Raw genomic sequence first — 24,183 nt, forward strand, 5'->3', positions numbered from 1 at the left:
CGTTTTTGAAATATCGAATTTTTTAAAATGGAGAGATTTTTTTTTTCAAACGCCTGTAACTTTGCGAAAAGTGATTTAAACAAAATTTTCGAAGAGTAAAAAATGTTCGTTTTTAGATATTTTTTCGATAAAAAATATCAAAAAAGATTTTGGAACCACGCTTCCATTGAAATTTTAACTTTTAAGTATACATTGTCGATTTACAAAAAACACGTACTGATCGATTTTCCTCATAATTTTTCACAGAAAACTGTCACCTACTCTACAACTTTTCCAGCTATGCTCATAACGGGACAACGATGGGATCTATTTTTTTTCAGATTTTTTAAATTTCATATCCCAGTTTTTTTTTTAAGAAAAATGTCAAAATAATAGCTTGCTCAGGAGTTACTGTTAATAATTATTTGACACACAACTATCATCAAAATTTTCAAATTTTCTTCCATAGAAAAATTATCACTAATTAATCAATAAATAATAAACTAGTGCTCTCAGTTGAGCTATCCGGCTTTATACTATATTCCGTTCAATTTGATCTATCACTTATTGAGCCACACCGTCCATCGTACAACAATGCACTAATTTTATATAGTGGAAACCTAAACAGAGTTGATTTTTTTATTTTGCTCTACAATCAATTGAGGCAGTACGAAGTCTGCCGGGTCAACTAGTTAATAATAATAATAAACGTTATGTGAGTAGTGTTTGAATAGAATAGTATTAAATGATTCGAAATTTGAACTGAATAATTAGAACCTTCGACTTATTAGTATGTGATTATCAATGACTTATTTTATGTGATGAAGACCCAACGAATATGAAGCATGATCGCTGCCGCTCTGTACTTGAACATTTACGTTCAGTTAGAAATATTTTTATCTACTTAGAACGCAGCTATTATTGTAACAATGATATCATGCTAAAGACTTGAGATCATTCGAAATTACAAATCAAAAGTATGGTAGGTCTTGGAGGATTAAAACATCTTGTTAAAAAGATGATTTACTTCCTCATGCTTTCCTTTTGGAAAATTGAGGACTTGAATAGTATTTTAAAATATATGGTAGCCCATAAAAGCTTAAGATACTATTTTAAAAGGGTGATTTACTCCTTCATACGCTACTTTTAGGGCATGAAGGATTCAAATAACATATATTACATTTAGCGGTAAGTCCAACATCAAAAGAACTGAGGCTTCTGAGGCTCGAACCACTTTTTTAATTTTGACTCTGGTGGTCCTCAGTGCACTAATTGTCTACATCTTTATATAACTGTAATTTATGCTGGAGACACTGGTGCAAAATTTTAAATTGCAAGTCTTGTCTAAAAAGTATTATATAATACTATTTGTTTCACTCTCTATCTATTTTACTTTACTTCTTTCGTTGGCTTATGATACAACAGCTCAGTGGTACTCAATTGGAATTACCACCCGAATGAATTTTGTAAATATTTAATTTATTTTCTAAATAATGCATCGATCATTAAAAGAAAAACCACATTGATAACTATGGTATTTTCCATACACTCAACTGCAGGTGGAACTGTATAAAAATAAAAATTATATAATTGGTATTCCCAATTAAGTTCCACTGAGCTGTACAGTAGGCCAATGGAGACAGTTAAGTGACGGAGATAGAAGTGATATACATAGACCGTGTTATAAGATAATTTCTCCAGCAGATTTAGTGCAAGAAAAGCGTTAGTATCTTCAAGTTATTTCCGATGAAAGATTTCCTTAAGATATTAATAACTAATTGCACCAACATACTTTGAGGAAGACACATTCAATGTTATTTTTTACAATATCATCTACAAATCCTACAATAATCTTGTCTTAGAATCTCGCGACATATTTTAGGTATATAACGACGAAGACACGCCAAGGCCTTCCGTAAAACACTTTTACAAAAATAGTACAAGACAACTACAAGATTGTCTTATGAACGTCAACTTGGGCAAGTCCTTACAATATCTATCAAAAAATTCTTGTGATTAGAATATTGATCAGCAACTTTTGAGAGAAATCATTACATAGCCATCTCTTTCTAACTTTTATATACCACGCGTATTTGATTCTTTATTAACTTTATAGCCATTAGGAAATAAAAAATTACAAAGTTTAAAGTCTGACCTTTTGACTTCTCATATGAATGATGTTAGTAATGTATCAACTCTAATTGATTGTACAGAATATATAACACATTTATTCATAAAATGAAATACATTACAAAATAACGATTTGTTAAATAAAATTTTGTTTTATTCTTACACCGATTCCATGCTCTATTATGACTTATATTCTTACAAATCAGTATTATTATTAATACAGTATCGATAAATAAAATATTGCAAGTAACAACATTTGTCATTCGTGACTAAAATTCAAGTAAAAATATCTGCTATACAAAAGGGAAAGTAAAAAAAAAGAGTAAAATATATTCCATGGACAGTTGATGGTATTACTTTTCAACTGTTCTATGCACATAGTTATAATGAAGAAAAAAGGTATTATACAACAATATTGTATTACAGCCGAATATTTATTGTTATTTTTTTTTTTTTTTAATATATTACAAACCTGTTTGTACCAATAATTAATTTTAACCAAAATAAAAAATTTCACTACTTTTGTTTTTATTGAACAGCATTTATTGACACCAAGTTTAGATTAATTTTTTTAAGAAAGTTCATAAGGACACATTTGAATGAAAAAATTAAGTTTCACAAAATAAAAAAAAAGTTATGTTTCAGAAGTAATATTCATATCAATTACTGTGGGACTTAAAAAAAACATGAATTAAATCCTGGTCAATACTTTTGGACTTCTCAATTTGATACAAAATGTCATTAATGATAATTAATAAAAATAATAATTTGAAAATAGTTTGAACAATTTTTCAGTCATATTTTGTCTTACTGGTATATACAAAGTGTTGACAAGTTTCTATCTCATACATTTTATTTTTACAATCTTTTTATGTTGTATTATTCACAGTAGAGTCGTTTACATAAAAAAATATTGCCTGCAAAAGAAATAAAAACATAGTTTATTAGTCTATAGCCATTCATTAGACACATCTGCAATTCATGGTTGAGGAAAAAAGTAAAGTTTTTCTATTCTATTATGGACTGCTGAATACGAACATAGTTGACAAAATTTGAAAAAAAAAATGGTGTATTCTGATTAAACTATTATATTCCAAAAAAATTTCGAAATCAATAATAAAACAACAGATAATTTTCTTCTCAAGTAATATAAATTATTTTGAGACAAAAATAAACAATATATTTTTTGTCTAAACTGAATAGTTTTCAAGTCAAAAATTAAGATTTTTTTTTAAATTATTGCTGTCCCGGCACTTAAGAAGTGCCATAGACTGAGCCTAATGTAGATAACAAATGCTCTCCACTAAAAAAAAGTATTTTTCCTCCCGGAATCCAAAGTACTGTCGATTCATGTTTCCTATATTGAGTAAACGTATTCGTACTGCAAAAAAACCTAGCATGATTCCAACAGCAATACCGAGTTTTAATGTGGGACTTAAACTTTCTGCTATGTTCCTATAGCAAATGCTGTGGTCTCTCCAACGCTTACACATTTATCTTATAGTCATTTTTTTTCCTGCGTTTTTTACCTCATGTTATTATTAGATAGATAGAAAAGTGCAAGTGTGAACAAATATTAAAAAAAGGTGATTAATATTCTTTTTATACTTATTAAAATATTGATTAATATTTATAAATTTTTCGTCTCAATTGTTGATAAAACATTTATTATAATAAAAAATTTTCCTATGTACATAAATCCTTACATGTCAATAAAGTAAGGTTAAGTTTATTTTATTTTAGCTCTGTCAAATAAACTATGGTATTTTTACCACAAAAATACCAATATTGGGAACCGACATACTGGATTACGCAGTCTGGTGGTAAAAAATTAAACTAATGATAGCTTACAACAGACGAGTAAATACACAGTAAATGTATGCTGTTAACATCATAAATAAATTTCATACACCAAATTATTGAGGAATTAAAATTAAAATAAATGTTGGAATATTTAGAGAACGTAAAAAATAAAAAACTTGAGTATTTTCTGCAGTAAGTGATTGTCGGAATAAAGCAAATGCAACATTTAAATGCAGTTTTCTCTGAAATTTTCGGAGACTGGTGATCGTTCAGTGTTATTAGAAAATTTGTTTGATAAATTGAAAAAAGTTGATAAATTAAATGTGTTGAAGAAGTTAATGAAATTAAAAAAAATTACTTTTTATATGAAACTTTGCTCCTTACATTAAAAACAAACCGATTGTAAATTGTCAGATACGTTTGTAAAGTGTAACCTAAAACTTAAAAACTGGAAGTATTATTTTGTTTTTTCAAGTAAATAAATATTGATTATAATGATATTTTTACTGTTCTGTAATTTTTTAGATTTTTGCATTAATTTTATGAGGTTTTCTTTCATATGACACGTTTTTACACTGTAAAATGAGCGAATGCACAAAAGGATTTTGGTGTAGGTGTGGTTAATTCAATACCCTGATTAAAAACTCTGATTGAAACTGATTGAATCTGATTGAAACTCAATCAGAATTCTATCAGTTTCAATCAGAAACGAATTTTCAATCAGAAATGTTCGGGAGCGTTCGAGCGTCCTGATTGACTTTCTATCAGTTTCTACAGATTCTATCAGAAAAAAATATTTAGTATTTTCTGATTGAAACTGATTGGATTTTTTTCTATCAGTTTCAATCAGGTTCAATCAGAAAAAAATAATTTTAATTTTCGATTATTTTCCGATTGAATCTGATTGAAACTGATAGAGAAAAATCCAATCAGTTTCAATCAGATTCAATAAGGAAATAATAATTTTTAAGAAATAATTTTCTGATTGAATCTGATTGAAACTGATTGGATTTTTCTCTATCAGTTTCAATCAGATTCAATAAGGAAATAATAATTTTTAAGAAATAATTTTCTGATTGAATCTGATTGAAACTGATTGGATTTTTCTCTATCAGTTTCAATCAGATTCAATAAGAGAATAATAATTTTTAAGAACTTATTTTCTGATTAAATCTGATTGAAACTGATTGGATTTTTCTCTATCAGTTTCAATCAGATTCAATAAGGAAATAATAATTTTTAAAAAGTTATTTTCCGATTGAATCTGATAGAAATTGATTGAGAAAAATTCAATCAGATTCAATCAGAAAATAATAATTTTTAAAAAATTATTATTGTAATAAAAATTCGTATAACGACGATGTACAGAGAAATTGAGCTTCAATGTAATATTAAGCATCAAAATAATTTTTTTCTCTCTAAAGTCAGTATTTAATTTGTAGATAAAAATAAAAGTCAACGTCAGGGTTGAAATTATAACTTTTTTTTTTATTGAACCTCAAAATTATTCGGTTGCATACAAATATACCCTGATTAAAAACTCCGATTGAATCCGATTGAATCTGATTGAAACTCAATCAGAATTCTATCAGTTTCAATCGGAAACGAATTTTCAATCAGAAATGTTCGGGAGCGTTTGAGACCTCCGATTGAATTTCAATCAGATTCAATCGGAAAAAAATATTTTTTATTTTCGATTATTTTCCGATTGAATCTGATTAAATCCGATTGAAATATCTCAATCAGTTTCAATCAGATTTAATCGGAAAATAATAATTTTTTAAAAACTACTTTCCGATTGACCGATTAAAACTGATTGAGAAAAATTCAATCAGATTCAATCGGAAAATAATAATTTATTTCTCGATTTTATCCCGATTGATCAATTTTTTATTTCTCCGTGTAGAATGTTCTACTTGATTTTAAACTATCTTTCTGATGAGCTAGATATAGCTAAAGTCCTTAGTAAAAATGAAACGAGACACTGAATTGAGGCTAGCGTCACTAGAATCAATGCTAACGGTAGATGACAGACGAGGCGGCCCTCGTTTATTTTTAATAGGGGTATGCGTATTATCTATGAGATACGAATAGTTTAACATTAGACAGTATAAAAATTGTAAGCTTAATATAGTATAAATCCTTTTTACTGTAGAATGTTCTACTGATTGTATTTTATAAACAGTGCACTTTAGCGATATCACCCTGTTTAGAAAATCTCATAGATTCTCATACGTTTCCATAGAGATTTTATGAGAATGAATGAGTTCTATGAGAAGTGCTGTATGGTTAAGTATAGGGCCTTATACATACAGCTATAAGAATCTCTCGGATTTTTTTAGCAGGGAAGTATAATAAACAATTCTGTAGAGGACGAAATTTTCTAAAAGATGGGTGCTATGCATCTTTTTCGTACGATGAGCCGTTTTTTTTTTTCACTATTAACAAAATTATATGAAACAAGTGAAAAATAGACTTTCGGAGCAGATAGAATCGACATAGATCGAGTTAGAGCAATTTGTTTTATAGACTTTCAAATTCAACAAATTCTCTGCAAATTAAGACTGGTTTCAAAACGATAGCTTAAAATCTGGCTAAGTTATAGCAATTTAAGAAAAATGTTATTCAATTAATATACTTTTTAAATGAAAAAATTTGATACTCGAGAAAAAGTACTTTAAATTAAATTTAAGAGCTGAAATTTTCAGGGAATTTTTTTCTCAATATAAACAACAAAATTTTTTTGTATCGGCTAGAAAAAAAAAATTTCGTTTCAAACGAAGCGGATTCAATTAGAAAATAATAATTTATCTATCGATTATTTTCCGATTGAATCCGATTAAATCCGATAGAAAATTTTCAATCAGTTTTAATCAGATTCAATCAGAAAATAATAATTCATTTATCGAATATTTTCTGATTAAATTCGACAGACAATTTTCAATCAGTTTCAATCGGATTCAATCGTAAAATAACAATTCAGATAGTATTGATAATTATTAAAATTTGGGCAGATATGAATTCCATTTATCATTAATTCAGCAATTTTTAAAATATCCGAGTATAGAATTTTATCTGTCTTTCCAATTTAATCAATTTTATAAAAAGTTAAAACAAGCATTTTTCAGGATTATATAAAAACTTTTTTTAAAAAACTGTATTGATTGAGTTTAAAACTATCACAAGAATACAAGGAAACATCAATAAAAAATTATATACATATTAAGATAGTTAAAAAAAAAAATTTTTTTTTTTTTGGTATCCCAAAATTGACAGTCTACCTAAAAATAAAAATTTCGGTACCAATCCAAGCTCTTAATAATAATACTACTGTTTGCGTCAATCAATTTTTCTATTTTCTATTTAAATAACACGGGAAAAAAACTTTTTATTTTTTAGAATTTTCTAACTTACAAGCCAATCAACGAATTATTATGCACGATAGATATTTTTGTAGGATATTGAATGCTCTACAACAAAAGTCTCATCATTTTTTGATAAATCTAACTGTTCAAAAGTTATTTGAGCTTAAAGTCAAATTTATAGAAAATTTTGAGATCTTCTTACTTTTCCGGCGAAACTATCAGTTTTATCAGAAAATCTCATAGAAACTTTTTTGTAGGTAATTTCATTTCTCAAAAATTATTAGGAATAAAGTTTTTTAAAATTTCGCTTTTTTTTTCTAGTTATTTTCATTTCTATGTCAAGCTCTTAAAAAAATAGTTTTCTGATTGATTTTTTATAAATTCTAAAATATATTTTTTGTATTTTAACTTATATTTTTTAAATAAATTTTTTTCGTGGGGGGTTTTTAACGCAAGGATTTTCGTATGCTCCAACTAATAGAAAAAAAAGTTGCTTGAACCAAGAGAAAAATTTCTTAGGAGAAAAGATATATGTAGAGGAGAGGAAATTCACCAGTCCTAGGTAATAGCATTGGGAGTAGTTCGGTGCTCGCCACTAGATAGCGCCTACCACTTGTGAAGTGTCCCTGGTAAGAAACGTAGTTCAGACGTATTGTATTCCAGACTTGGAAGCAATTCTGACACGAGCACTCCTCTGTTCTTTGACAGAGTGACAAGTGCCATTTTTGGTGGTAATATAGTATATCCTATATTACTTCATGACATGAAATCTAATTGTTAATATAGATTCAACGTAGATTTTAATATTTTTGATTTTTTAATTTTTTACCATTTAATAATATATAAAATTATTTTTTCCCGGGAATCGATAATTTTTGATTAATTTACAATCGAAACCTTCCGGAAATATCTGATTAAATCCGATTGAAACTAATTGAAAGTCAATCAGAAATTTCCGATTGACTTTTAATCAGTTTCAATCGGATTTAATCGGAAACTTCCGAATGATTCCGATTAAAACTGATTAAAAGTCAATCGGAAATTTCTGATTAACTTTCAATCAGAATCATTCGGAAGTTTCCGATTGAATCCGATTGAAACTGATTAAATGTCAATCAGAAATTTCCGATTAAATCTGATAGGACGTTTTCAATCAGTTTCAATCGGAGTTTTTAATCAGGGTAATTAAAATTAATGATTAATAAATAAGGTGGTTTATTTACAATATTTACGCTAAAAAAATTATGAGAAAAATATTTAATATTAAATGCGACTTGTTATCACACGCGACAGCGAATGCAACTATACAAAATTCACGTATAAAACTCGACACGTGGTCAAGCAAAGCAGTTTTAGAACACGTGGTAGTTAGTACAACTGCACAATGTAGATTGATAAGTACGAAATGAAGCGGTTGAAGACTAGAAGCGAAAAAAAAAATGAAATGGCGGCGTCTTCTTCCTTCGTTGCCACTCGGTGGGCTGCACTAGCGAATTTTCCCATTGGCTTAAAAGGATGTAGTTAGCCACCAATTTTCCTGATTAGTCGGCTGCTAGCGGGGCTCTACGCCGACTTGACAAGGCCATAAGCTAGAAATTGTATGTGCCGGGCCCGAATAGCGTGTAACCTGGCACTATTCTGACGTTGAAGTCAGTAGCGAGTTCGGCAGCTCCTGGATGTAGCAAAAAACACAAAGCCTTTCAAAATGATTAAGCTCGTGTCTAAACAGTACATAAACGTGGTAACAACCATCGCATATTTATCACTTTTTTCGCAGTTTATTCTACATTCAATTCAATAGCCGACCAATGAAATTCGTTTGCCATCATGTTTATTTTTCTGTTTTAGGTTTTTACCCGTCCAAGATGGTATGTCTATGGAATTTAATATTTTATATATTTACCCTACTATTCCATGGATTGCGCATTTAGAAGTGTAAGCTACTGTCCAACATATTTTTTTAAGCCACGCCTCCGTGTCAGTTCCCAATTGCTACCAGAACAAAAAATTTACCAGCAGGAAAAAAACTTTATTTTCAGTGAACTATACCAACAAATAATCAAAATGATTTAAGAATAGAACCATAACAAACTTCATAACACAGAAGTTTGTATACAAATAATGTTAAATCCGAAGTCAAAAAAATTACAATTGTAAAAACATGGCCTTATTTCCTTATAATAGAGAACTAGGTCAACCCGCCCTCATTAACTCAAGTATTTAGCACTGGGTTCTTAAACACCTAGCACAACCGGATATGCGACTTGATTACAGGATAGGAAAAATAATGTAATTAATTCATTTTATAGTATAATTTTTATGTAATAATATTATTTCACTGATTTAATTAATGGTCTGATTACTTAACAAACGTAGGCAACTGAACATATGTATATGTACATTAAAATGGTATTAAAATAATTATTATAATTGGTGTATAAAATAAGAGATCCTGAGTCTGATCTCATGAGTAATTCAAATAATAGATTTGAAGACTTTCTCTTATGCAATTATGACCAGCTAGTTACTACATTTGATAATCTAATTATCAGCCAAAAAACAGATTACATCTGTAAAAAAGTGCGCTAAGTACACGGAGAGAAATTTATGGTAACCGTTCGTAGTACGTTTATAAAATATCATCACATACCGTTATGATAATGATTACTTGAAATTATGAAATATAGGCCTATACTTTCTGAAAAAAGTTCCCATATATATAGGAACAATTTCCATCATTATGGTAACAGTTCTCATATCGCATGTGAAAGAATTATGGTAATGATTACCATACTCACAGGAATAGTTCCCATAAGCAAATAGGAACCAATGCTATAACCATATTGTAATGGTTTCTAAGTACATATGAAAATAAACCCTGTATATTATGGTGAATATTCCTATAATATTGCGGTCATCGTTTCCATAATACTATGGTAAACGTTACCATGTATTATGGTAATCATTCCTACGCTTACCATACATATGGTAATGGTTACCATAATGTTATTGCAATGGTTATCATAATGTTATGGTAACGTTTACCATGATATTATGGTATCGATTACTATAATATTATAATAATAATTACTATAATATATGTAGGTACCATTCTATAATCGGCATTTTAGAAAAATCGGTTACCATGCGTTGTGGGAACCATTTCTATAATACACTAATACAAAAAATTGAAAGAACAGAAAAATTTTGAAATTTTTCAGTGATTTTTTGAAGGCTGTAACTTTGTAAAAATTAATCGTATCAAGATTAAAAAAAAAGTATTTCATAGCTTGAAATCTCTAGTTTCGGTGCATTTTTAGCAAAATTTTTTCTGTTCCTTTAATTTTTTGCATCAGTGAATATTGTAATTGTTACCATGAAATTTTCTCCATGCACGAATCTATCATAGTGAAAATTATTGAAATCAATATAATCACCAAGTACCTGAGCGGCACATAATAAAGAGTTAAAATTTTTTTCCCGCCGATTAGATATAATTTTTATATAATACAAAAAGAAAATGCCATCTGGCAGCCAGAATGGAAGGTAGATTTATCGAAAATTTTCAGCACTTCCCTGACTTTTCGGTAGCTCACGCTTAATTTAAAACAAAGGCGGCCCTTTTTCATTTTTATTACGGCTAAAGCCGATTTTCGAAGGTCAGTTTTTCAATAGGAAATGCATAAGTTATGTAAAATAAAAACCAAGTTTTCAACATTTTTTGATTCCATTAAAATGTTCAAGGCTACCGAATCATTGGAAGAAATGGTCACAACATAGATTATATATATGATATAGACTTGGAACATATAAAATATTTTTAAAGTTTACAGATTACATTGTCAACACAAAATATAACTGACGGAATTAAATTATAATGGGAATTATATATGTTATCCACAATGAAAACAACATTTCCTGATTTTTTTGATAATGTCCAAAGTTTCAAGACTATCAAATTATTGGGAAAAATAGTAAAAACATAAACTTTGATATTTCGACGTTTGTGCCCATACTCAATAATAACTATTTTATTCGTAGGGAATTTGCCCCGGAAATAAATGAATTGCTTTAACTAAATTGAATGTTTCGTCATTTATTTATGACTTCCTCAGCAACTAAAAACAAAATCCCACAACCTTTTGTAAGCACATGACACTTGTGGTAATAACATATATTAGGTTAGATTATATATCTTATTATTATAATTCAATTGTCTATTACATAGAAACTATGGAGAAAGACCGTATATCTTAACATGAATGCCATAATCAGACTCATTATTATTATAAAAGTTTGATTTTAAATTAATTGTTGTTAATTAAACTTAAATCTTTAAATATTGCGGTTCTCTCTATGCCACAACGTTTTAAAATATACTTAAGACGCGTTTTCATTTGTTTCTCTATTCGCACTCAACTGGATAAACGGTACTATCTCTGTTGCACTTGTACATTAAATAGGAACTTTGTCCAAGCTTTTCTCGTAAACAAATGGAAGTTATCAAAAAATTCAAGTGCACTTCGCTAGCTCATAGAGTAAAGCATCGGGTCTGTGTCTTTATTTTGCGTTTAGAGCTTTTATTTCAGAGAAAAGCTGGGACAAAATTATCTGAAAACCGTTCTTAATAATAATAATAATTATAGTAATTATGTATATTTTAAAACGTTGTGGCATGAAGAAAACCGCAATATTTAAAGTTTAAGTTTAATTAACAACAATTAATTGAAAATCAAACTTTTATAATAATAATGAGTCTGATTATGGCATTTATGTTAAGATATAAGGTCTTTCTCCATAATTTCTTTGTAATAGACAATTGAATTATAATAATAAGGTATATAATCTAACCTAATATATGTTATTACTACAATTGTCATGTGCTTACAAAAAGTTTTTGGATTTTGTTAAAGTTAATTTAGTCAAAGTAATTCATTTATTTCCTGGGCCACTATCCTACGAATTTAATAGTTAAAAATTTCAATTTTAAAAATTAAAGCTCACTGAACAAGCTGTACGATACTTTTTTCTGAAATTGTCTATCAGTTTTAGTTCCGATGTTTTATGAACTTTAACAGTGGATTAAAAGGCCGTTCGGCAGCCAAAATGAAAGGTAGATTTCTTACTCAATTGATCGAATGGGTTAATGTCATACATGAATATCATGTAATCAATATTAGCATGTAGTCATCGTATGAAATTAGGGTCGTTTAGAAAATTTAGAAAAATTTTTTAGAAAATTTATGTACTATCTAATAATATTTCTAACGGCTATCACGATAACACGACAGTTATAATTATGAGGCGTACATGTACGTTTGAAACATCAAAAATAACAAAAAAAAAAAATACTTTTGAAATATAAAATAACTGTGAAATTAATAGGTTATTTTGTTCACAATAGAATAAAACTGATGAAATCGGATTATAATGGGAAATGCTTATATTATGTGGAATGAAAACCGTATTTTCAACATTTTTTGATTCCATGCAAATTTTCAAGGCTATCGAATTATTCGAAATAATGGTCAAAACGAAAAGTTTAAGGTCATAAATTAAAGATTATTAGACAAGCTTTTAGATTTTTTTTACGAAGATTGTGTATGAATATAATTTTTTAAGTTATATAATCTCTACCAGTGATTAAAAACTGATTTTTACGAAAAATCAGGAAAATTTCAAACAGCCATAACTTTAAAACTATTCGAACGATTCAGCTCATCTTTAAACTTGATCAAGGTAATCACTTATAGAATAAGTGTAGAAAATTTCAACAAGATCCGATCAGAACTGTGGGTGCTATCGTAATGACAAAACCAATGATAATCGTAGGGAGTAGAGGTACATTTGATACATCATAAGTAATAAATGTATTTTTAAAAAAGTAAATACATCAAAAGTAAAAAATGAATACTTTTGAACCATAGAATAGCTAAAAAATTAACAGTTTATTTAGTGCACAATAAAATCCAACTGACGAAACTAAATTATAATGGGACGTGCATAAATTATGTAAAATGAAAACCATATTTTTAACAGTTTTGGAGTCTATTAAAATTCTCAAAGCTATCAAATTATTGGAAGAAATGGTCAAAACATGAAGTTTAAGGCCATAAATTAAAGCTGATTAGACGAGCTTTCAGATATTTTTTACAGAAATTGTCTATTGTTACGAACCCGGCATCCTTCATCCCTTACGCATGTATATATGTGCCCGACTAGAAATGACTTGGAGATTACCCAGCGTATACATCTGGACCTGATTGGGTCTCGAAGAGGTATGCCCAATAGGGAAATCCCAATAAGGTCCCAATTAGCCCCCAATCAGGAAACCCCAGCGTAAAAATTAAAAATTTTTAGTCAATATTTCCCAATTGGGACCTGAGTGGGACCTCAGTGGGAACCCCCACAGTAAAAATAAATATTTTTAGTCAATTTTTCCCAATTGGGACCTGAGTGGGATCTCAGTGGGAACCCCCACAGTAAAAATAAATATTTTTAGTCAATTTTTCCCAATTGGGACCTGAGTGGGACCTAAGTGGGAAACCCCGAAGTAAAAATAAAAATTTTTAGTCAGCTTTTTTGCACTATACTTTTTGTCCGACCACACTGAAAAGTCTCAAAATTATTTCTGGCAGACTCCTGACAATTTATAAATGACTTTTATCAAGTATCTTATTTAAAAAAAAAATTCGGTATTTGCGCATGCGTAAATAAGCGTAAGTATCGCAACGCTCAAAAGAGGTCTCTTATTATGTTATATTTATCGCGTTGGTTGTTATTTAAGGTTATAATATACGCAGTGCATAGTGAGTTTATTTTTTAACTTTGTTTAACAAAATGTTAAATGCAAATAAGTATAATAAAATTCGTGAACTTGCACGTTTGAGAAAAAGTAGACATCGAATTCAAGAAAATGTTAATACCTCAGCATCTGATGACTCCATAGAATTGTCACAGAAGTCTTATGTTGATTTGGAAGAACCTATAATCCAAAATAATGCTGAATATGATAATAACATTTTTTTAAATGATGAATTCGAAAGTAGGAAATCTAGCAGTGATGAATCTGAAGCTGATGAAGAAGAAGAAATTTCAGATAATGATGTATCTGATGTATCCGAAGAAAGTATAGAAGGCGCATTGGACAGTGACGAAGAATTTATTGGTAACAACGTCGAAGAGGTTTATGATGACATTGAAGAACTTCGGCAGTGGGCCTTGGCTGATCCTCCTATTCCACATACTCGTCTGGAGTCGTTGTTAAAAATTTTAAGACGAGAAAAATATCCTACATTACCTAAATGTGCCAAAACGTTTTTAGGAACTGAAAAATTTCAATATGATATTGAACAACTAGATGATAATGATTTAGGAGAATTTGTATATTTCGGGATTGAGAACAATATACAGCGCTGTGTGAACTCTGAATTACATGAAGTACGTCATTTGGAACTGCTAATAAATGTAGATGGTGTACCTTTGTACAAATCAAGTTCAATTCAGTTGTGGCCAATATTGTGTAAAGTATTTAACCAACCAAATATTTACAAACCATTTCTAGTGGCTGTTTATTGTGGGAAGCAGAAACCTATTAATGTAAATAATTATTTGAGAAAATTCGTGGCAGAAGTTAATCACCTTCAAGAATTGGGTATCCGAATAAATCATGTGCTTTTCCAAATATCTATAAAAGCATTTATTTGTGATAGGCCGGCACGAGCATTTATCAAGAGTATAAAAGGACACGGAGGCTATTGGGCTTGTGAACGGTGTGAAGTCAAAGGTAAGCGAGTAAATCGACGAACAATTTATCCTATTAGTCATCATCAGTACATACCAAGAATTGATGATTCATTTAGAAATCAACATAATGCTGGACACCATACAGGAGTTTCACCTATACTCGAGATCGTACCTGCTGTTGACATGATAAATACTTTTGTTCTAGACTCAATGCACTTGGTGCCTCTAGGTGTAGTCAAGAAAGTTTTTGATTATTGGTTTAGTGGAAACATTAAAGAGGTTAAATTGAGTAAAACTATGAAAAATTTACTATGCAATTTACTGTTACAATTGAAATGTCAAGTTCCTCAAGATTTCCAAAGAACGACAAGATCATTGGATGATGTTGCTAAATTTAAAGCCACTGAATTTCAATTCATATTATTATACGCAGGTCCAGTAATTTTCAAAAAAGTATTAACTCCTGAAGTTTATCGTCATTTTTTACTGCTACATGTGGCGATAAGAATATTGTCCTCTAAAGATCTGGCGGTTGAGAAGAGGAGGCAAGCTAAATATTGCTTGAAATTATTTGTGGAAACTTCAGTGATATTATATGGTAAAGAATTTCTAGTATCAAATATGCATAACCTCATCCATCTTCCTGATGATGTTGAAAATATGAACTGCCCGATCCCTGATATATCTGCTTATTGTTTTGAAAATGAGCTTGGTAAATTAGGGAGACTCATTCGAACTGGGAATAAACCTCTCGCACAACTTTGCCGAAGAAGAAATGAATTACAACATAAAGATATTGAAATGGCTACTATTTCACCAACTATTAAAATTATAAAACAATTGCATCAGGATGACTTTAATAATACACCGATTAAAAGTATTCAATTTAAGAACGGTTTTCAGATAATTTTGTCCCAGCTTTTCTCTGAAATAAAAGCTCTAAACGCAAAATAAAGACACAGACCCGATGCTTTACTCTATGAACTAGCGAAATGCACTTGAATTTTTTGATAACTTCCATTTGTTTACGAGAAAAGCTTGGACAAAGTTCCTATTTAATGTACAAGTGCAACAGAGATAGTACCGTTTATCCAGTTGAGTGCGAATAGAGAAACAAATGAAAACGTGTCTTAAAGGAACAATTATAACATTAAAACATCCGAAGAACACAGTTTTACTGCAAAATAATAAAATCATACAAGTGTCATTCATGTTTATTCCTGCTGGTGAAAACAATATTTATGTGAGAGGTACACAATTGAAAAAAATCGATCCAATTTATAACTATCCATTCAGTGCAGAATATTTAAATATGTGGGTCGTAAACGATAGACACTGTCCTACAGTAACAATTTCTCTCAATGATGTCGATAAAAAAATGGTTTGTTTTATAATTACAATAAATAATAAGAAAAAAAATTATGTGATGCCTTTGTTACATATGTAGTGCAACAAAAATATGAACTGATATGTTATAAGTGTTTTTGAGATCCAAATTAAATATAGACATATTTAAATATATTGGTACGTTTTTATAAATTTTGATAAACATTACGAGATGAGAAGTTACTATTGAAATTAAATAATGTATTAATTTTGTAGACTACTTATGAGTATTTTTATTATTCAAAGTTTAATAGTTTTATAGTTCTCGAAATTATTTGGTGATGTTTAATATTTTGTATATATATTTTCTATGCGTAAACAGTGGTGTAAAGTGTATCGCACACATATATTGTACACCTATATAGTACGCAAGTCGTGATCGCGACATCTCATACTCTAGCTTACGATTGTTTCTATACACCCTGTGTTAGTATATATCTGTTTAGTTTAAAGAACTGTGGTACTTTAATATCTATGTATATGTGTGTATGTATATGTACCAATAGTGCGACACCAAACGGAAAAAAGGATTAAGTTGACAATCGAGAAAACGCAGTGACGAGTTACGACAGGTTCATTTATTTAATTATCGAGAGTTTATTTTTTATTGAACAGCTTAGTGTTTCAGATTCTTAATACTGATTTTTATTATAAACTTTTACCAATGGCGAGTAATAGTAAAACGTAAGTACTTTTTAAATTATAAATATTAAATTTGTGTAGTTTTTACATTTGCAAACAAAAAAGTTTTCAATAACGTTGAAGGTCTTATAAACTTTTTTAATAATGAATAAAAATATTTCTTATTTTTAATTAAATATGTTATAATAATTTAGTATTTGCAGAGAATATTCTTTTTTATATTTAATATAAGTTCAATAATAATTATATATTCTTGTGTATGTACTTAATGTTAATTTTTCATCTTACGCGATAAAATTTTTTATTTTATTTAAGCATTTATAAAACTCATTTTTAATAATTAGATAGAAATTTATTTAATTACTATTGTTTATTAGATTTTTCATCAGTCAAGTGTAAATAAACCATATTTTCTGGATAATTTTTAGTTATTAACGCGTAGGCGGAAATGTTGATAACAATTTATTGTTTTTACTTTTATTGCATTTATAGATAATAATTTGGTTATTTGTTTCTAGATCTAAGTCCAAATATTACTTAGTTTTATTTTTGGCTAATAATAAAAACAACCAAGAAGTAGATATTGTCCCCGCGAGTTGGATATTTCATAATAATAAAAAAGATACGGTTCGGTGTAAATTTATGCCTGGTCCATATGATAAATCAAAACAAAACGAGCTAAAGTCAATGGTTCAAAATTGTGTGGGCCCTAACGAAAGCTGGCCTGATTACGCTGTTGAAATACGTGGAAGAGCAAGTAAGTCTTCATATACCTATGAGCCAATTAATTCAGCATCTTCATTACGGTTTTATATTACAGACAGCTACGAACAAGCGGAAGAACGGTTAAGTATATTAAAATCAGAACCTTATGCCTTCCCTCGCGGTTTTGGAAATACCGAAATAATACCGGAATTATACGGTATAAATACTGCATAAATATGGTATTACTCGAGTTATTTTAGCCAGTTTTTTTGCCGCATTATTACCAAAAATTTACGAAATAAATTCCTAATATTTACGGTAATAAAACAGAAAAAATACGGTATTTTCACAGAATTAAAACAGTAATTATACAGCATATTTATAGTATATTTTCGGCATTTTTGCAGCATCAAACCGTTCTACCCGTAAAAAAATTTATATATAATTATATAAAATTTTATTCAGTTATATATAATTTTATGTAATTATATAGAACCTTATAAAGTTATATATTAAATAACTGTCATGAAAAAAAAATGAAAACACCCGTTAACTCGTGGACTCGATCCCGAGACCTATTTGTTCAAAGTCTGATCTGGTAGCCATGATGCCAAATCACTTACTTGAAATATGTTACTAATTGTATTCAGATGGATACAAACAAACTTAAGAAAATTGAAAACATCAATTTTCACAGATAGTTATTTTCACTTACATGTTTTTGTTTGAGTAAGAATTGTGTGAACCAATAAAATAAAATAAAAAATATTACATTTTGCACATTTTCGATGATTTTAAATGCAGAAGCGAACAAAAAATAAAACCATATTTTTTTACAATTTTCTATTTTATCAGCGTAAATCTGGCGAAATTGCAGGATACTGACGGTATTATTATCACAAAAACAACGATTTTATTATTACTACATTATCCTATTATAGTTTTTATACAGTATTTTATTGGTAAAAGTTCGGCATTTTTATAGTAATATTACTGTAGTAATCTGGTAACTCTACAGCATAAGTGCAGTAAGTATATGGCATAACTCCAGGAAAAAAACTGGCCAATATAACAATTTTAATACCAAATTATTACGGTAAATTTACGGCATGTGCATAAATCCCGAAAATTTACGGCATTTTTACGGCATTCGCAAAACTGCGAGGGTTTACAACTGACAATGAACAATCTGCTAAGTCACAGGCCTTAAAAGATGAAAAATTGTTCAAAATAAAAACAACAACAAACAACAACAAATAACAACAAACAAAGAAGTTAAGCAAAAAAGCGAAGTTATCAAAAGGTTATTCAACTAACATACTTATTGTTCAATTATTAATAATTATAATTTTACTTTATATATATATACATATATATATATATATATATATATATATATATAATCTATAATTTATTTCCAGAGATACAGCGGAAAAAAAAATCTGGTTCTGAACGTTCTAAATCTTCAGAACAATCTCTTGATAGCGACTCTCCAACACAAAAGCAACGATTGAAGAAGTTGAGGGAAAAAATTAGAGCACGCCAAGGGAATAATCGTAGTAACAATTCCAAATCAAATGATTCGGGAAGCAGCAACCGGAATAAGAACTATAGTTTTCATGATTCCTCTCAAGGAAAAAAATCTGACAAAGCTGATTCAAAAACCAGCGGTGGAAGTAATAATAATACTCATCTCTGTGAATTATCTGCTCTGGAGAAAATATATTTCCAAAATTTAATCTCATCAACTCCAATAACTAACAACAATTTGAACGAAAACTTAGCCGATAAAGGTACAAAAATAAAATTATGGTTAAAAATAATAATATTTCATGATTTTTTTTTTTTCAGGTTTATCGAAAGATGGAATCATTAAAAAATATTTTGTGAGCTTAAGCAAGTAAATAGGACAACTGACAAGTTTATCAGTTCAGCATGGTGCGGATTTAAATAATATTTCCGAAGAAATAAAAGATATAAAGAAAAGGTTGATGAAAAAGTGTTCATGTGACGGTGGTTATGACGGTTCCAGTGGGGAGAGAAGCGACAATGACGATAACGAGGAAGATGAGGAAACCAAAAGTGCAGGAGAAAAAATAAAAAAATTCGACTATCCGATAAACAAGAAAGAAACGTTTGAAGAATTTAATAAACAACTTCACGATAAACCCCATGAACGTAAAATTGTAGTAAGTAAATATGAATGTAACTATTGTTGAATATTTTAATTATTGATTTGTTTGTAATAAAAACTATCTGTAAAATTTTAATTATCTACAAGTTATATATAACGTAATGCTTTTCAGATCAAACGCATTCACCAATTAGTTAATGCAAAAGAAACCTTAAACAATAATATGGAAGTGGTTAAAAGAGCTTACATTACACGAAGTGTCGTTATTTCATACGTTCCGTCTGCTGTTACAATAAGTCGAACGAAGCCGATATTTAAAAATACTGTTTTTTACAAATGCATTGAAGGTGAAGATTTTTTTTTTTTTTAATTGTGAATAGTCAATGATAATAGTTATTTTTCATTTATAATTAATATTTTTTCATAAATTATAGAGGTGATGCGACTAAAGTTAAAAGATAATTCGGGGAATGTTTTAACTGACTCCGACATGTTAAAAGCGATGGCTTCTGTACTTCGCAATGTGCGAGACTGGGACGGCCACCGCTTATTAAGGACACAAAAGGTTGATTCACCTGCTCCTAAAAATTAACCTTGAACAAGATATGCTCTTGTTAATAATATGATTAAAATTGAATACAGAGTGAGTTTAAATGTTAATTAAAATATTTGACTGTAATAAGTAATAAAAGTAAAATAAAAGTTATTATTATTTTTTTATAGAAACTAAATTATTAATAACAAAATTTTCTCGTATCATAAATATTTCCCCTAGGGCTCAAGTTGGGACACCCTTAATGGGGCCACTTCTGGATTTCCTGATTGGGATTAGGGCTGGGACGCCTTAACGGGACCTTTTTGGGATTTTTCCGTTGGGGCACGAATGGGATTGCCCGATAAGGGCCGCAAAGGGCTTTGCGTGACATCCCCATTTGTGGTCCCCAGAGGGCAGCCTAGTGAGGGCCCAAAAGGTCTCACATTAAAATTTCTAGTCGGGTGGGTACACATATATGTATATAGATAAAAATAAATATACACAAATATAATAACAGATATGTCAAGTCGGATAAATTTAAACTAAATAATTTAGAAATAACTCAAATTTGAAATCAAATTAAAATACATAAAAATTAATAAATAATATACGATTTATACATTTAAACAATAAATAATATATATATATACATATATTTGAAGATAAATATGTTTAACAAATAAGGAAATATACATGTATTTAAATGTAAATAATATATATTCTAGTACCGGGTGGAGCAAAACAATAGAGTAAAGCCCAGAGTAAAATTAAGAAACGCCTGCAGCAAGAGTAAACGACCAAATTACTCCTGCTGCTGTCCTAATACATAAAATCGAGAAAAGACTATTCAGAGGGCTGTAATACCCCCAAAATTAATAGCAAGTTCATCTAAAATATTAAATTCAATAGTAATTTCATTTTTGTAAATTTTTACTTATGCATTTTGGAAAATATCTATAATTTTATTATTTATAAATATAATAAATTAAACTGCCGATGGCAGTAATTTTTATTTTATTTAAATAAATAAACTGCTGATATGAGATATCAGATTTATTTAAATAAACAAAGATTCGGAGAAAACTTGGATCATCGATAAAATTTTTAATGTATAAACAATAAACTCTGGGAGAGTATTTCTGAGTCTTTACCCATGGCCCCTACCATGGGGGCCCATCTAAAATTACAAGTCAAATAAAAGTCGCTGCACCAGCTAATGAAGTCAGTCAGAAAAACTCATCAGTCCGCGATGTAAATCCGTTACCGTCGGATGTAATCCCGTTCTCGTCGGGTGTGACCGGGTTTTGAAGTTTTTTTCGTTAAAGTACAGTTTCGGGTGTGATCCCGCTTTTGCGTACAATTAAGGATTTCAATTTCAATTTTTATTCAAGGATTTGCATTGTCATCCAAGGATTTCAATTTTTATTTGACAATTTTCATTTTCATTCACGGATTTCAATTTTAATTCAAGGAGTTTCAATTTCATTCACGGATATCAATTCAAGGATTTCCATTTTTATTTCACGGATATCAATCCTTATTCAAGGATTTTCATTTTCATTCAACCTTCAAGGATTACAATAATTTCAGTTATCTTTAAAGTTAAAATCATTTCCCCTTCGCTAAATCGAAAAAGGTGCAGTGATTTTTCTCTACTTGTGTACTGTGAATCTATGAGCAATTAAAAATAAATAAATTAAAAATTAATCGTGGAAAGTTATAAAAATTTAGTAAATCTAAAAACAAGTTTGTGACATTTAAATTCAGTTTTTATTTTTCAAGTTACCTGCAATGAAAGGTAATGATTTGTTTATGAACGTGCGTTCTCTTTCGTTTTTTTTTTTTTTTTTTTGAGTTTCCGACGAACAATTACAATAACAATTTATTTAACCTTAAATGAGTGACGAGTGACTCGAATGACAATAAATCTACTACAATAATTTTTATATTTCATATCGTTATTTAATAAAAATAATTTTTCGATTATTTTCATTGAATTTCAAAATGAAATATATTTAAGAACGGTTTTCAGATAATTTTGTCCCAGCTTTTCTCTGAAATAAAAGCTCTAAACGCAAAATAAAGACACGGACCCGATGCTTTACTCTATGAACTAGCGAAGTGCACTTGAATTTTTTGATAACTTCCATTTGTTTACGAGAAAAGCTTGGACAAAGTTCCTATTTAATGTACAAGTGCAACAGAGATAGTATCGTTTATCCAGTTGAGTGCGAATAGAGAAACAAATGAAAACGCGTCTTAAAATATATATTACAAAATATTATACTACGAGTACAAATAATAATTTTACTATTTTTTTTTTTTTAATATTGATTCAAATATGAATTTAAATAATTAATTAATTTCAAAATATATTGCAAAAATATTATGTTATGAATTTAAATAATAACTTTACTATTTAATTTAAAAAATATTACGTTACGAATTTAAATAATTTTAATTTTGTAAATTATTAAACAATACTATTTTCATATTAATTCCGATATTATTCTAAATAATCAATTTTAGAATTTAAAATATATTATAGAAATATTATCATATAAATTTATGAATTATGAACCAATATTATTCAAATAATATACTAAAAAAAAAAAAATAATTTTTAATTTGTGAATTTAAAAATTTACTATATGAAACAACACTATACTATATAAGAATAAATGTAACGAGAATTCAACGAACTCAAGAAAACTGTCAACTCGGTAGTTTAGTACAAAAAACTGAAATATGAATTTAAATAATTTTAATATTGTTAATTTTTATTAAATATTTAATAATTAAATATGTGTATAAATAAAATTTAAAACCACGAAAAATTTATTATTGTGAAATTCCACACCCATGTTTCCCCGTGAATCCCCCGAAACAAGTCATTCCTAGGAATCTATAGATTTCCAAAAATCAAAAAATGAAACATAATAAATTCTATAAAATTTTCACAGGGACATAACACTATGAGCATTAGTTTTAAAATTATATGAACTTGAAAGTGAATAAAAACTGATTTTTCCAAAAAATCGTGAAAATTTTGAAAAGCCATAGCTTCTAAAATAATCAAACGATTTCGCTCATCTTCGAAGTTAATCGTGATAATCGCCCACAGAATGAGTGTAGCAAATTTCATCAAAATCTGATAAGAATTATAGACGCTGTCGTCTCCTCAAAACTGCGTTACATTACCCTCGCGGTTTTGATTCACCCTGGAAACACCCCGGAAACACGATAGAATCACGGTGGAACCACGGCGGTTACACGGTGGGTTTTTTGTCATTTTATCACCGTGATTCCACGGTGATTACACGGTGTGTTCACCGTGATTACGCGATGATTACACGGTGTACCCACCGTGATTCCACGTACACCGCGTAATAAAATGGCACAAACCTACCTTGTAACCACCCTGGATCGACCGTCATTTCACCGTGTTTCCACTCCCAGGGTGTTTCCAGGCTGATTCCAGGCTGATTTAAAACCGTCAGGGTACATATATGTATATATATATATATATATATATATATATATTAGGGTGCTTCGTATCCGGCGAAAGTATTTTTTTTCGTTGCTCATCAAGCAAAATATTGTTTTTTATGCTAAAACACAAATTCCTGCCAAGTTTGAGCTCTTAATTCCAATCCTAAGTACTTTCCATTTGATTTTAAAGATTTCCCATTTAAAATACATGTAATTTAAATTACTTCTCTATTAACTTTCTAATACTCAACTGCGTTTTATGATAT

The 24,183-nt window shown here is 29.1% G+C and overlaps 1 protein-coding gene and 1 long non-coding RNA gene across 4 annotated transcripts in view; one reads left to right on the forward strand and one right to left on the reverse strand.

Annotated features, from left to right (window-relative positions):
• Positions 1 to 2,884: 2,884 nt before the first annotated feature.
• LOC103577800 (zinc finger protein 271) overlaps positions 2,885 to 24,183 on the reverse strand; it is a 124,570-nt gene continuing 103,271 nt past the window's right edge. For all 3 annotated transcript variants that reach the window (XR_008404312.1, XM_053742064.1, XM_053742066.1), the window contains one exon: positions 2,885 to 3,026. Coding sequence is in view for 1 of the 3 variants with exons in the window: in XM_053742066.1 (XP_053598041.1) it covers positions 3,008 to 3,026 (19 nt within the window). In the remaining 2 variants the exon portion in view is untranslated. The remainder of the gene's footprint in view (positions 3,027 to 24,183) is intronic.
• Positions 16,879 to 20,722, forward strand: LOC103578265 (uncharacterized). The gene is made up of 8 exons (XR_008404314.1): positions 16,879 to 17,093; positions 17,570 to 17,808; positions 17,872 to 19,059; positions 19,178 to 19,549; positions 19,608 to 19,945; positions 20,063 to 20,237; positions 20,325 to 20,533; positions 20,666 to 20,722. It is a non-coding gene; the product is annotated as an uncharacterized LOC103578265 (long non-coding RNA).

The sequence above is a fragment of the Microplitis demolitor genome, chromosome 9, assembly GCF_026212275.2.
Source record: "Microplitis demolitor isolate Queensland-Clemson2020A chromosome 9, iyMicDemo2.1a, whole genome shotgun sequence".
NCBI lineage: Eukaryota > Metazoa > Arthropoda > Insecta > Hymenoptera > Braconidae > Microplitis > Microplitis demolitor.